Below are 14,418 nucleotides of genomic sequence, written 5' to 3' on the forward strand. Positions count from 1 at the left end.
AAAATTATATACATATATATACTGCATGGAGCTTCTGTCTCCTCGGCACACAGTGGAAACAGGGGATTTCTGACAATCTTTAGTTTTTTTTCGAGTGAATTGGAATTTAATATTCTTGTTTTTCAGTGGCCTTGCTTGGGATAAGTTCAAGAAGTCTGGTTCGTTTGCACCGCAAAAGCATCACTTCCATGTTCTCTTTTGCTACATGCATGCACACTGCAAGAAGATGTTCTGCCTGCCCTGAGAGATTATATTCTCCTGCAATGGTCTTAAATTTTGCGTGCTCTCTCTCTGCGTGATCTCGAATTTGCACCGTCAATGACTTCGCCGTCCCACTTGGGGCAGTTGTGCGAGCATTTGGCTTGCGTACAAACGCTTTGAAAAAGCCACAATTCATAAAGATAGATAACTGTAAATCAAACTGCCTCTTCGCAGAACATTTTGCTGCACAGTACCAGCTAATTGAACTGAATCGAAAAGCTCTCAGAATTACGATTATAAAGGTAGAACAGCGAGAACGATACCGATGGAGATGTAATAATTAAGATGGTTGATTAAGGTTTTAATGATTAAAAAAGAACAGAGAGTTGTATTGCATTTGCAGTAAAAATTACAGTTACTTTTTTTAAAAAAAAAGGCGAGCGCAACAAAGCTTGTTGGTGGCCCGCTGATGCCCTCTATATTTATGCAAGCAGTTTGTGTCCGCTCTGCTTTCTCCTTAACCATTCATCCACCACCGCCACCGCCACAGCCTCCGATGAGCACTTCCTTATCTGCAGTCACTATGTCGACGCATGACCCTGAACATACACACTCCGGCGGAGGCCTTGTTAACTCTGCCGGACCTCATCTCACTCATTGCCCGTCGCAGGCTTCTTCGGTGTTTCCTATCACTCTGAAGGTAATTCAGTTTAATTATTGTTACGTAACAGTTTGACGTGAGTAATATAATTGTGATCGATGTTGACAGTTTGAGGAGGTGGTGTACAAGGTGAAGGTAGGCGGAGAGGGAGGATGGTGGCGGGGAGGAGTGGCGGCGAAGGAGAAGACGATACTGGAAGGGATCACCGGCGTGGTGTGCCCTGGGGAGGTGCTGGCCATGCTCGGCCCTTCGGGCAGCGGAAAGACCACCCTGCTCACCGCCCTCGGGGGAAGACTCGGAGGCAGACTCTCCGGCAAGGTCACCTACAACGGCCTCCCCTACTCCGGAGCCGTCAAGCGCCGCACCGGGTTCGTGGCGCAGGACGACGTGTTGTACCCGCACCTGACCGTGACGGAGACGCTCACCTTCACGGCCCTGCTTCGGCTGCCGGGTGCTCTCTCGCGGGCCGAGAAGGCCCGCCAAGCCCAGCAGGTGATCGCCGACATGGGCCTCGGCCGAGTGGCCCACAGCGTGATCGGCGGCGCCCGCGGCGTGCGTGGCGTCTCCGGCGGCGAGCGCAGGCGGGTCAGCATTGGGCTGGAGCTGCTGGTGGACCCCAGCTTGCTGCTGCTCGACGAGCCCACCTCCGGCCTCGACTCCACCGCTGCCACCCGCATCGTGGCCGTCCTCCGCCGCCTCGCCGACGAGAAAGGCCGCACCGTCGTCACCACCATCCACCAGCCCTCCAGCCGCCTGTTCCGCATGTTCGACAAGCTAGTTCTCCTCGCCGAGGGCAGCGCGATCTACTACGGCCGAGCCTCGGCCACCGTCGACTACTTCGCCTCCGTCGGATTCGCCTCCCCGGCCGAGGGCGTGAACCCAGCCGACCTGCTACTGGATCTCGCCAACGGTACGTCCCTTTCCTCTCCTCCAAAGCCCCATTTTCCTAATCTAATCATAATCATTATCACATCGTCCATACCACGTGATTTGAGCCCACACTGACCACGCAAGCGTGCCACATGAAATCCATCACGCAAGAGTGCGTTGTCTTCTTCCTGACGTCAACTACTCTTGTCCTCGCATGATTGTTCCCGGTGCCTTTTGCAACTTTTTTTGGGCTTCACAACCACATGCTTTTTTAATGCTGAATTCCCTCGCTAATTTCAAAAACGAACCTCAACTTTCTCACAATTGACTCGTGGAGTGGGCGTGCCGTTGCAATGGGCAGGGATTGCGCCGGAGTCTAAGTGCGCGAGCGAGACCGGCGACGCGCAGCGGGAGCAGAAAGCAGTGAGGGAAACGCTGGTGAAGGCGTACGAGCGCAACATCGCTACCCGGTTGAAGGCGGAGCTCTACGCCGTGGAATCCAACAACTACGGCTACACGAGAGAGATGGCCAACGCCGCCAGTAAGTTCCCTTTAGCTCTCGATCGATCGATGTCGGGAATTGCGGCGACTTACTTGGTATATATTAACGTATAAACTAAATAGTGAAGCGAGAACAATGGTGTACGAGCTGGTGGGAACAGTTCACGGTGCTATTGATACGGAGCCTCAAGGAGAGAAGGCATGAGGCTTTCAACAAGCTAAGGATCTTCCAGGTCCTCAGCGTCGCTACGCTTGGAGGTTTGCTCTGGTGGCGCACTCCTCCATCTCACATCCAAGACAGGGTAATCGATCAATTCCTTCATTCGCGACTGTTTTCAAGCAAGATTTTGATTGAATAAATGATGTATGTTTGTGTGTGTGATATGTAGACGGCGCTGATCTTCTTCTTCTCGGTGTTTTGGGGCTTCTTCCCTCTCTACAACGCGGTGTTTACGTTCCCGCAGGAGCGGCCGATGCTGCGCAAGGAGCAAGCCGCCGGCATGTACCGCCTCTCCTCCTATTTCTTCGCGCGGACGGCCGGTGACCTCCCGATGGAGCTCGCCCTCCCCACGGCCTTCACCATCATCCTCTATTGGATGGGCGGGTTGTCCCCGAGCCCCGCTGCCTTCCTCCTCTCCCTCCTCGTGCTCCTCCTCAGCGTGCTGGTGGCCCAGAGCCTCGGCCTCGCTTTCGGCGCCCTCCTCATGGAGATCAAGCAGGCCACCACTCTCGCCTCCGTCACCACCCTCGTCTTCCTCATGGCCGGCGGTTACTACGTCCAGCACATTCCCCCCTTCATCGCCTGGCTCAAGTATTTAAGCTACAGCTTCTACTGCTACAAGCTTCTCCTCGGTATCCAGTTCTCCGACGGGGACACGTACGAGTGCGGCCCCGGCGGCGTCACCTGCCCTGTCGCGGAGTTCCCAGGCATCAAGGCAGTCGGCCTTGGGCGCGCCTGGGCCGACGTCGCCGCCATGGCCTCCATGATCGTCGTGTACCGCGTCGTCGCCTACCTCGCCCTGCAACACCCCCAACGCCGGTGAGAGGAAACAGAGGAGAATAATCAAGCAACGACAAATGAATGAAGTCTCTTTTCTCTGTAATTTTCCAACATTGCGGATTGGCATAACAAGGATTAACAACAGATATATGGATTATTACGAGCTCCCGGAAAATACAAATTACAAAATAAAGGGAAGGATTGACCATGCCTTCGAGGAACACCGCAAGTTTAAAATGTCATGTTTTCCCATAGTTAAATATCCAAAAGATCGCAAAATCTATTCAGCAAAAACTTGAGATAGTGATTCTCATCATGTCTGAAAGCGGGGAAATGGCCGGCTGATTATTAGGCATCGAGGTAGTTCAGATTCTCTGTCCCTAAATTTTTTTATCCTTGTATCCTCTTACCGATCGGACGGATCATATTACATCTCAAGGCATCATGACATCCTTAAGATGTGTGCAGTATCCTCGTGATGTGCAAGACATCCCTGAGATGTAATCTGGTCCATCCGATTGACAAGAAGACACGGGGACAGAGAAATTTGAGGACAGAAGATCCGAACTCGCATCAAAGTGGGCTCGATGTTGGTCGTACAAAGACTGTGAGCTAAGGTAAAGTGATATCGAGTAAATCTACGTAGCAAAGATAGAAATCGAGATAAGAAAGCGTTAGTCACTGGGCTTGGGAATGAGTCTCTACATTCCAACGTTCAAGTCAAAATAATAGCCGAGTGAAATAAAGAAGATGACTAATGGTAGAACAACAGTGTTAATGCACGATTGTGTGGATGTGTATGCAATCTTGCACATACCACAGGTCAACAGAGAGGATCTATTTTTATACCGCCCCTCATAATTTTCACAATTAATGAGGCGATAGAGAATATCTTGTGTCAGAGTATGTCGGGTAATAGAGTATGTACGACAACTTTTCTATAGGCGAAGGAAAGCTCCGTTGCTTGTATATGTCAGAGTAATGGTATATTCCCTAACACGTTGTTACGATTCTCTGACAATGTTGTCTCCTAGAGAGAGTTCAATCGCCTCTAGGGCTGACCGGATTTATGTTGAGAACCTTGTATTGTAGAAATGGAAAGCTAGGCCCTATAAGTCCGACCGACTCTGAGGAGGATCGGCTGTAAATTGTGAGCCATGCATTTGGAGAAGGAGCTAGGCCCCATAGATCTAACCGGTGCTAAGTCCGCCAGATTTATATTGAAGATTTGGCATTCGCCTGGACAAGATGTCTGGTCGGACTTTATGTTGGGGGTTTATCTTGCACTCGACCGCTATACTTAAACATAGAGCCCGGTCCATCTAACCGATGTGCCTAGCGTGTCTAATCGACCCTTTGTTCAGATCGGGCAGAGCACTCAGTGGTGACACTGGACTTATTTCGTCATGGCCCCAATGTTAGGACCTTCGGATGCGGCTAGAGAGGGGGGGTGTGAATAGCCGACCTCAAATTCTCGTTTCTTCCTACAATTTGAGTTAGCACAGCGGAAATAAAGAGTAGAAACGAAAATGGAGAAGATCAAACCTCAAACGCGATGATGTAACGAGGTTCGGAGATGATACTCCTACTCCTCGGCGTGTCCGTAAGGTGGACGAAGCCTATCAATCCGTCGGTGGATGAGACCCCGGAAAACCGGCTAATAAGAACTCCTTCTGGGTGGAGAAACCTCACCACAATTCCTTTTGCAACAGCAATAATGGAGTACAAAGAATAGAGCAAGAAACAATGGACAATATGAATGTAAAAACACCCTACCAAGTTTGCTTGTCTTCTCGTTGTCTACTGGAGTCCGTTGATGAAGTAGCAACTTCACGGATCCAACAACAGCAGCTAGAAAACCAGCCGATGGAAGCTCACACGAAGCTTCAGCAGTGGAGAGCTCAACAAAGCTTAGATCGCAGGAGCAAGAACCGTAGTCAGCAAGCGTTATTTTTTTTTCTTCTTCTACTGTAGCGGCCTTATATCCTGCACCTGCGAAGAAGACAAAGAAGAATCCAGAAATCTAACCGTTGAGTCACAACGGCTAAGCCTGGACCGATCAGGCTCCATCCTGATCGGTAGGCTGGACATGCTTTGTTGTCAGTGACCTAAACTTTCGAGAGTCCACCGACTGTATGGGTCTCGCTAAGTTCGATCGGTCGTGGACCGATCGGGAGGATGCCTGATCGGTCCATGGGGTCATCCCCTTTCGTGCTCACTCGACACATTCCTGAACGAGTGGAGGATAATTGAGCTCGATTGACCTTGAGGTCCGACCGATCTGACCCGGATAGTATCACTGGATCGGTTTGCTGACCGATCCAATGCCCATGTGGATTTAGAGCTTCCCATCCCTAAATCCTAAGGCCTTCCTGGTCTTGAGAACGAGCTACCGAGCCCTCTCTGACCTAGTCTGGAGAGCGAGCTACCGAGCCCTCTCCGACTTCCATGTCCAGTCCAGAGAACGAGCTACCGAGCCCTCTCTGACTTAATCCGGAGAATGAGCTACCGAGCCCTCTCCGACTTCATCCGGTCCAGAGAACGAGCTCCCGAGCCCTCTCCGACCTAGTCCGGAGAACGAGCTACCGAGCCCTCTCCGACTTCCTCCGGTCCAGAGAACGAGCTCCCGAGCCCTCTCTGACCTAGTCCGGAGAACGAGCTACCGAGCCCTCTGTTGGTGCAACCTTAGGTCAAGGTTGACCTGGTTGACCAGACTCGAGTTGACTTGACTTGAGTTGTGTTTTGATGTTTGACGAGTTATGTTTGACAATGTTTGTACCTTGATGTTTTACAAGGATACAAGCTTGGGAGATCGTGGGTGCAACCCGTGGTCAAGGTTGACCTGGTTGACCCGAGGTGAGTTGACCTGACTCGGAAAAGTCCAAGCAGGGAGCTTGGCACTAGAAAAGTCCAAGCAGGGAGTTTGGCATGGTGAAAAGTCCAAGCAGGGAGCTTGGCACGGGAAAAGTCAAAGTATGGAGACTTATCACGGAGAAGTCCAAGTATGGAAGCTTGGCACATGGGAAGTCGGAGAGGGCTCGGTAGCTCGTTCTCCGGACTGTGGTCAGAGAGGGCTCGGGAGCTCGTTCTCTGGACCGGATGGGAGTCGGAGAGGGCTCGGTAGCTCGTTCTCCGAACTGTGGTCAGAGAGGGCTCGGTAGCTCGTTCTTTGGACCAGATGTGGAAAGTCCTGGTGAGTGAAGCCAGGCAGACGGATAAGTCCTGGTGAGTGAAGCCAGGCAGTTGGAAAGTCCTGGTGAGTGAAGCCGGGCAGATTGGAAATCCTGGTGAGTGAAGCCAGGTGAAAACCCTAGTGAGTGAAGCTAGGAGAAAGTCCTGGTGAGTGAAGCCGGGCATGGGAAAATCCAGATGGATCAAGGGTGATCGGACATCTGGTGTTGAGAAGGTCAAGTAGGTCAAGGGAGTCACCGGATACTTGACACGAAGAGAAAAGTCCAAGTGGGTCAAAGGGATTGACCGGACACTTGGTGGGGAGTCTTACCAGGTCAAGGGAGTGACCGGATGCTAAGCATGATGTACCAACAGGTCAAGGTTGACCGGATGTTGGTTTGGAAGGTTTGGGACTTGGTTTGGGCAAAAACCAAGCTCTGGATCGATCTGGGGACCGGTCCAGTGATACGGCTGATCGGTCTGGTGACCGATCAGTAATCAAACATAATGCTTCTGTGGATTATCTGATCGGTCTGAAGACCTATCAGGAAACAAACAGAAGAGAAGAAGGAGAAAGGCTGATCGGTCCAGGCTTATCCTGATCGGTCCCCAAGACCGATCAGGGACAGTGTGGACCTATCAGGTTGGAGCCTGATCGGTCCAGGACTAGCCGTTGTGAGTGACAACGGCTAGATCTTCTGTCTTCTGTTCTTCGCAGGTTATAAAAGGAGTTCAAGGGCTTGTGTCTACGGCTCTCTCTCTTCTTCTTCCTCCTCGAGCTGCTGTTCTTCTGAAAGCTGTGCTTGAGCTTTGCTGAGCTCCGAAGCTTCGGGGGAGCTTCTTTGACTGAGTTGCTTGTTGGCATTCGTCCGTGAAGTTGGTGCTTCATCCGGGACTTCAGTCGACGAGAAGGCAAGCGAGTATTTGTACATTCATTGTGTATTTTGTTCTTGCTCTTCTTTGTATCTCCTGTATTGCTTTTGCAAAATATTGTGGCGAGGTTTCTCCACCCAGAAGGAGTGTTACATTAGCCGGTTCTCCGAGGACTCATCCACCGACGGATTGATAGGGCTCGTCCACCTTACGGACACACCGAGGAGTAAGAGTTCCATCTCCGAACCTCGTTACATCCATCGAGTTTGAGGTTTGTCTTTTTCCTTTTCGTTTCTACGGTTTCATTTCCACTGCGCTAACCCTAATCGTAGGAAGAAAACGAAGAATTAGGGGCCGCTATTCACACCCCCCCCTCTCTAGCCGCGATCATCGATCCTAACACCCTCTCCGACTTCGTCCGGTCCAGAGAACGAGCTACCGAGTCCTCTCTGACTTCATCCAGAGAACGAGCTACCGAGCCCTCTCTGACTTCCACGTTCGGTCCAGAGAATGAGCTCCCGACCCCTCTCTGACCTAGTCCGGAGAACGAGCTGCCGAGCCCTCTCCGACTTCATCCAGTCCAGAGAACGAGCTACCGAGCCCTCTCTGACTTCCACGTTCGGTCCAGAGAACGAGCTCCCGAGCCCTCTCTGACCTAGTCCGGAGAACGAGCTGCCGAGCCCTCTCCGACTTCCCATGTCAAGCTCCCTGCTTGGACTTTTCCGTGCCAAGTCTCCATACTTGGACTTTTCCCGTGCCAAGCTCCCTGCTTGGACATCTCCCGTGCCAAGTCTCCATACTTGGACTTTACCCGAATCAGGTCAACTCAAGTTGGGTCAACCAGGTCAACCTTGACCAAAGGTTGCACCCACAATCTCCCAAGTTTGTATTCTTGTCAAACATCAAGATACAACTTTTCTATTCTCGTCAAACATCAAAATACACCTCGAGTCAGGTCAACTCGAGTCGGGTCAACCAGGTCAATCTTGACCTAAGGTTGCACCAACACCCAATACAATCCGAAAGTTGACCCCTTCTTAACTTTGACTACCACATCAATTTCTTGACATCGAACCCCACTTCCGGGGGTATCACCTTACTCGCCGTATCACTTATCTCCCTTTCAAGTCTAGTCGAAGGAGGCTACAAGCTCGATTGACTAGACACTTGTGTTCTTTAGTGTCATTGGCTTGGATGCTCGATCCTAGTTCTACCGTTCGAGTTTTATGCTAGGAGTATTGACCATTCAAATAGTTCACAATTGTGGTAAGAGTTGAGAACAGGTGCAAAAGCATGTTCGCTTATAATTCGGTCAGACGATATGAGAGTCTGGGACATTATTACAAGAGTATGGTAGCTTATAACCCGACCGAACGACTTGAGAGTTTGGGACATAGGCATGAGAGCATGCTCGTGTATAACTTGGCCGAATGGCTCAAGAGTCTGGGACATAAACGCGAGAGCATGTTCCCTTATAACTTGGTCAGATGACACAAGATTCTGGGACAGACACGGTGAATGACCTAAATACCTTGGAGAGTTGGAGAACTGGACATATGGTGTATGACCCAAATTCCCGTCTAGTCTAAACTTTCTGTTTAACAAATAAATATTTTTAAAATTTGAAATCTAAAATTTAAGTTCATGCTTATCTTGAGATGATTTGAGCCGATAATCTTACCCAACAGGGATGAGCGAACCAATTGGTATGGCATGTTGGATCGCGACGGTCGGCTAGAAGGGGGTTGAATAGCCTGCAAACAAAAAAAACCTTTCTCGGACTTTCAACATAACACTTGCATAAAATAGAAAAGCAATAAATTAAAATAGAAAAGAGGAGGCACCAGATGTTTGCCTGGTTACAGGCACCAGATGTTTGCCTGGTTACAACCGGGGAGGTTGTTAATCCAAGGAGTGGAACGTACTAGAATATTTCCTTTAGGCGGAGAAACCTCTTACAACAATGAAAGCACAAAAATAAAGAAGCTAAATTCTAAAGGAAGCACACAAGTCTTGGAATTACAATTCTTGAGTTAATATGAACCTTTTGGATAAAGACTGTATTTATAGCCTTGGTCGGGGCGCCTGGAAGGGTTCCGGGCGCCCTGGGGGGATGAAACTTTATCCCCCTTGCAATGGATTGTGTTTGACGTGATCTTGGTCAAAATCCAACTCCGGGCGCTCGGAATGGTTCTGGACGCCCCGGCTGTTTCGGGCACCTCGGACTGGTTGTGAAGGCGTCGAAATTCCATTCTGTTTCAATTTCTCCTGTACAAAAAATGTACAAGTGTAAAACTTTTTCTAGCAACCTACATGTTTGATAAGACATGTGTTTGATCAATCAAGCAAGTTCTTGACGGATCAAAACACACCTTGATCGAAATACAAGATCGCTGGCCTCATGTGTTGGTATTCAAGATCGATACAAAGAAAACTAAACTAATTGCACAATGGAATCAAAGAACTAGTTGCACCTTTCTTTTATAGCCAAAGACCTCTTGATCTTCTGTTATATTCCTCTCCTCTTCTTGGACGTCGTGTGAGCGACGATCTACCAAGATAACAAACACCCTTTCCTTCTTTGTTTCCAAACCGCCGTCCACAAAGGATGCTAATCAAGGGGCGCCGACCCTAGCAAGGAAAAGGCGTCGACCCTAGTAAAGGAGGAGGCGCCGACCCTAGCAAGGAGAAGAGGCGCCGACCCTAGCAAGGAGAATAGGCGTCGACCCTAAAAGGAGGAGATTAACTAAAAACAAACATGGATGGGTGGATACGATGCTTTATATAGAGGCTACAATAGGGACCTAGAGGAGGAATTGATTTAGGCCTTCTGATGGGCTTGAACTTTCTGTGTTCAGCCCGAATACTCAACTTAAGTCCATTAATACTAACTCATACCACTAAAGGGTTATTATTGTACTACTGCACCAATCCCATATTACAATATGGGCTCCTTCTTATCATGAGTGTGTTAATTTCCTTGCGTTTAAGATATCGTATGTCCGTTAATAAATGAGTTACTGACAACTCAATTAATTAACATCTGATTCCAAGAGTAGTACCACTCAACTTTATTATCATGTTGGATTAAGTCCACCTGTAGGGTTTACATGATAATCCTTATGAGCTCCTCAAGGGGACATCATCAGCCTAAATAATTAAGGCACAGATTCCTTTTATAATCAACAACACACCATATAAATAGTACTATTTCCCAACTCATCAGACTTATTGATTTAACGAATAAATTTCACCCATTGATAAGTTAAAGAAATAAATACTAAGTATACGTGCTTGTTATTATATAGGGATTAAAAGGACGCACATATATAATAACAGAGGTTTTGTTCTTTTATGTAGTAAGTACAAATCAAACAACCTCAAATGGTCCTGCTCAATACATACATAATGTACTAGTGTAATTTTATAGTCAAGACAGACTAATACCAAATTATACTACAACCGTTCCAATGGTTTATCCCAATCCATCTTGGTTGTGAGCTACTATTTATAATTTATAAGGAACCGATAACATGATCTTCTATGTGGCACCACACACCATGTTATCTACAATATAAATTAAATGGACAACTACATTGACATATATATAAATATAAAATGCAAACATTTAACCAAAGTGATTCTCATTTCAAAATATTTTAAAACAGATGTTCATATAAAAGTTAGGCTTATAATATACATCCCAACAGGTTGGTTGCTCGAGGGCCATAAAAGGCAAGGTATGGACACTACTCTTTTGCTCCCACCAATCGGCGATGACACACAATACGAGGGACTACTACGATTTGAGGCTTGTAGCTAGCAGACTAGCCCCACATGGATACCGTTGTCGATCACCTTCTCCTGATCGATAATGCAGATGCTGATTTGTTGGGCGAAGGAAGGAGGACAGCTGAGCCACATCATCGTCGACTCCTGTGAAGGAATAACACAAGCCCCGCCATAGCATCAGCCGAGTAGATCAGATCATCGGAACAGGAGGAGGAGAACTAGATCAACGTTGCTTGGTGAGAAATAGGGATGATTGCTAGTGGGCCTACTGACGGTGATTCTAACCAAGCAAGGAAGTCGCATGTTCGGCAACTCGAGATCCATGCTATTGACTGTAGCAAGGAGAAGGTCGAAAGACCCGAGATCAGCTTTGGCCTGAAAGATTTGGAAGGAGTGGGCATTCCTCATAACAATGCACTGATCATCCGAGCGGTAATCGCAATTATACAATTCATCGAACTTTTATTGATACAAGGAGTTCGGTGAACATCATCTTCAAAAAGGCGTTTGATCAGTTGCAAATTGACTGGAGTGAATTGCTGCCGATGAAGACCCCGCTCTATAGCTTCACATGCAACGAAGTATTGCCAATCAGCCGGACCAAGCTGTCCATCTCACTCGGAGAGGAGCCCCTGAAGAGGACAAGAACCATGAACTTCATCGTGGTGGATGGACCTTCGGCCTACATCGTCATCTTAGACTGATAGACTCTCAATAAATTCCAAGAAGTTGTGTTTACCTATTGCCAAAAGGTCAAATTTCTGGTGGACGACGGGGTGGGAGAAGTCAAAGGCGATCAATTGGCCACTCGGCGATGCTACGTCAAGATGGTCAGAGCTGAAGTAAAGGCCGCTCGGAAAAATCCATGCTTGGAGATGAATGCTATCACGGAGGAACCTCCTATATACGCTGGTGTATGAAGAAAAGAAGGAGGTCCAGATCCACCCGAGCCGATTGGAAGCAACCGCCTTCATTGCCACCGATCTAGAGAGCGAGAAGAAGATAGAGCTAGTCACCTACCTCAGACGACTATGACTAGTTTCTGGTCCTGGGAGGACATAAACTAGCTACTGCTCTTTATTAATTGTTATTTTCCTAATAATTGTTTTGCAGGTTATTTGGACTAAGGTTGTTCTGTAGAAAAAGGAGCAAATTTACCTTCAGATGAACAGTGTCCGAAGGTGCCTTCAAGCAGTGAAGGCGCCTTCGTATTGTTCATAGAAGGTGTCTTCCATGGCAATAGAAGGCGCTTTCTGTAGGATGAAATTTTGACTTCGCCGCTGATAAGGGTCGGGCTGTTCGAGATCGAATTTTTCAGGTTGAAGGCATCTTCAACAGCTATGCAAGACACCTTCCATGCCTTATATAAGGCAGTCTCGAGAAGGCTTCAATACAACACTCATATACGAGCTATTGCACATCCGTTTGAGCTTTCGACTGCTCTAGGCTCCTGCTATGACTCTACTACGAAGCTACTATGCCCGACGATTGTTCTGAGAACTTTCGATGATGATCGATAGACTGACACCAACACACGAACACCCTTACGTGTTGGTAACAAGTTCTATTTGTGTACTTAATTATTGCAAAATGACAAGTGTAGTGTGTTGCACTTGTTCCAATCTTCTTGTACTCATTTCCTCTTTCGAAGGTACTAGAAGAGGTTTTTTAATGGATTACCCATCGATAGGTCTGCAGGACCTGAGTCTTGGAGTATGAGTTGCCGAAGGCTCAGAACCAAGTAAATTGACTGTGTTTTCTTATGTTCTTTGTTCTCACTTTCTTATTTCTTTCTCCGTTGCGTACTTTGATTTTAGATTTTAAAAAGGAAAGACGAGTTTTTGAAAACCACATGATTCACCCCCCCCCCCTCTCTCATGTACGTATTGATCCAACATTTCAAACTCTTGTGCCGATTTTCCAAGTTTTCCTCGGCGGTCGAGTGGTGACCTTAAACTCTTGTCTTCCTCAATGGTTGAGTGACGACCTTAAACCCAGGTATTCCTCAACGGTCGATCGACGACCTTAAACTCTTATCTTCCTTAATGGTCGAGCAGTGACCTTAAACCCCAATCTTCGTCAACGGTCGAGCAACGACCTTAAACTCTTGTCTCTCTCAACCGTCGAGTAGCGACCCTAAACCCCAATATTCCTCTGCGGTTGGGCAGTGACCTTAAACCCAATCTTCCTCGACGATCGAGTGGTGACCTTAAACTCTTGTCTTCCTCAGCGATCGAGTGGAGAATTTAAACTCTTGTCTCCCTCAACGGTCGAGCGATGACCTTAAACCCAGTCTCCCTCAAAAGTCGAGCGACGACCCTAAACATGGTACTTTATGAAAAATAGTATATAGATGAAAACAGCCGAGCAAGAAATGTGTCGCTCAAAAGTTTTCATAATAGGGTGGCCGATCAACAAGCCTGAATTGATCGATCAAATGTAAAAATGGGTAGCCCGTCACCGATCGGAAAAGATACACTTGTGAGTAATATGAGAGAAAATGCCGAGTGGAGACACTAGGCAACAAACAAACAAACTCGCCGAATGGGCGATTATTCATTAACACTTCAAAAAAATTATTACAAGAGCATGGAGGGTGATACAAAAGCAAGCAACATGCACAAGTCACTCGAGGTAATCCAAAGCATTGTCGGGCAACGACTCAGTCAGCTTGTCTCGATTGATGACCTTGTTCGTCAAAGTGGTTGGAATGTAGCCACCGTCCTTTAGTTGATCAAGTGTCCTGTCAATGGCGACGTTGAAAAGATGGAGTGCCCGATCGGTGACCTTGTCATTAAAGACGTCCGAGCGGAGGTAGACTTGCTTCATAAGCTTGAATCTGCTAGACTCAACCCCCTGATACGTCTCAAAGGCCGCTCGAGAGGCCTCCGACTCTGCCTTCAACTTGGCCAGCTTTGCATCTTTGGAGTCAAGCTGGGTCTTCACGTCGGAGCGCTTGGCTTACTGTTCATCCCGCTCAGCGTTAAGAGCCACCTTCGTATCCTTCAATTTCTGCGCCAACACCCTAAACTCCTTGTTTTTAATCTCCAAGTCTTCGATCACCCGAAGCTTCCTAGTGTTGGTCGAGTGGATCTTGGATTCGAAGGTGTTGGCCTGCTTATTAACCCGAGTCAATTGTGTAGCCTTCTTGACACTCTTGCCCTTCTCCATCTTCAGTTGATCGGAGTTTTTATTCAGATCGACCCTCAATTGGGCCATCTCAGTGCCCATCAACTCCATCCACTCCCGTGAAGCTGCTTCCTGGCCACTCGGGGCGCACAACTGCTTAACTTATTGTTCCAAATATATGAGTCTTTGACACATGGGCAGACTGTCTACTCAATACTGC

General features: G+C 47.9%; 1 protein-coding gene across 1 annotated transcript; it reads left to right on the top strand.

Moving 5' to 3' along the window:
- Positions 1-617: 617 nt before the first annotated feature.
- On the top strand, positions 618-3,457 carry LOC122026196 (ABC transporter G family member 14-like). Its single transcript, XM_042584845.1, has 5 exons — positions 618-901; positions 971-1,772; positions 2,094-2,273; positions 2,357-2,535; positions 2,623-3,457. Exons 1-5 carry the CDS (start codon positions 671-673, stop codon positions 3,274-3,276), a joined length of 2,046 nt encoding a protein of 681 aa, XP_042440779.1. The 5' UTR covers positions 618-670; the 3' UTR covers positions 3,277-3,457.
- Positions 3,458-14,418: the final 10,961 nt, after the last annotated feature.

The sequence above is a fragment of the Zingiber officinale genome, chromosome 10A (genome assembly GCF_018446385.1).
Source record: "Zingiber officinale cultivar Zhangliang chromosome 10A, Zo_v1.1, whole genome shotgun sequence".
Taxonomy (NCBI): Eukaryota; Viridiplantae; Streptophyta; class Magnoliopsida; order Zingiberales; family Zingiberaceae; genus Zingiber; species Zingiber officinale.

Excerpts from the sequence above, each read along its gene's own strand:
- LOC122026196 (XM_042584845.1), top strand. The coding sequence starts at position 671 with ATGCCCTCTATATTTATGCAAGCAGTTTGTGTCCGCTCTGCTTTCTCC. Across the intron at positions 902-970 it reads TGTTTCCTATCACTCTGAAG|TTTGAGGAGGTGGTGTACAA; the intron begins GTAATTCAGTTT and ends CGATGTTGACAG. Across the intron at positions 2,536-2,622 it reads CATCTCACATCCAAGACAGG|ACGGCGCTGATCTTCTTCTT; the intron begins GTAATCGATCAA and ends TGTGATATGTAG.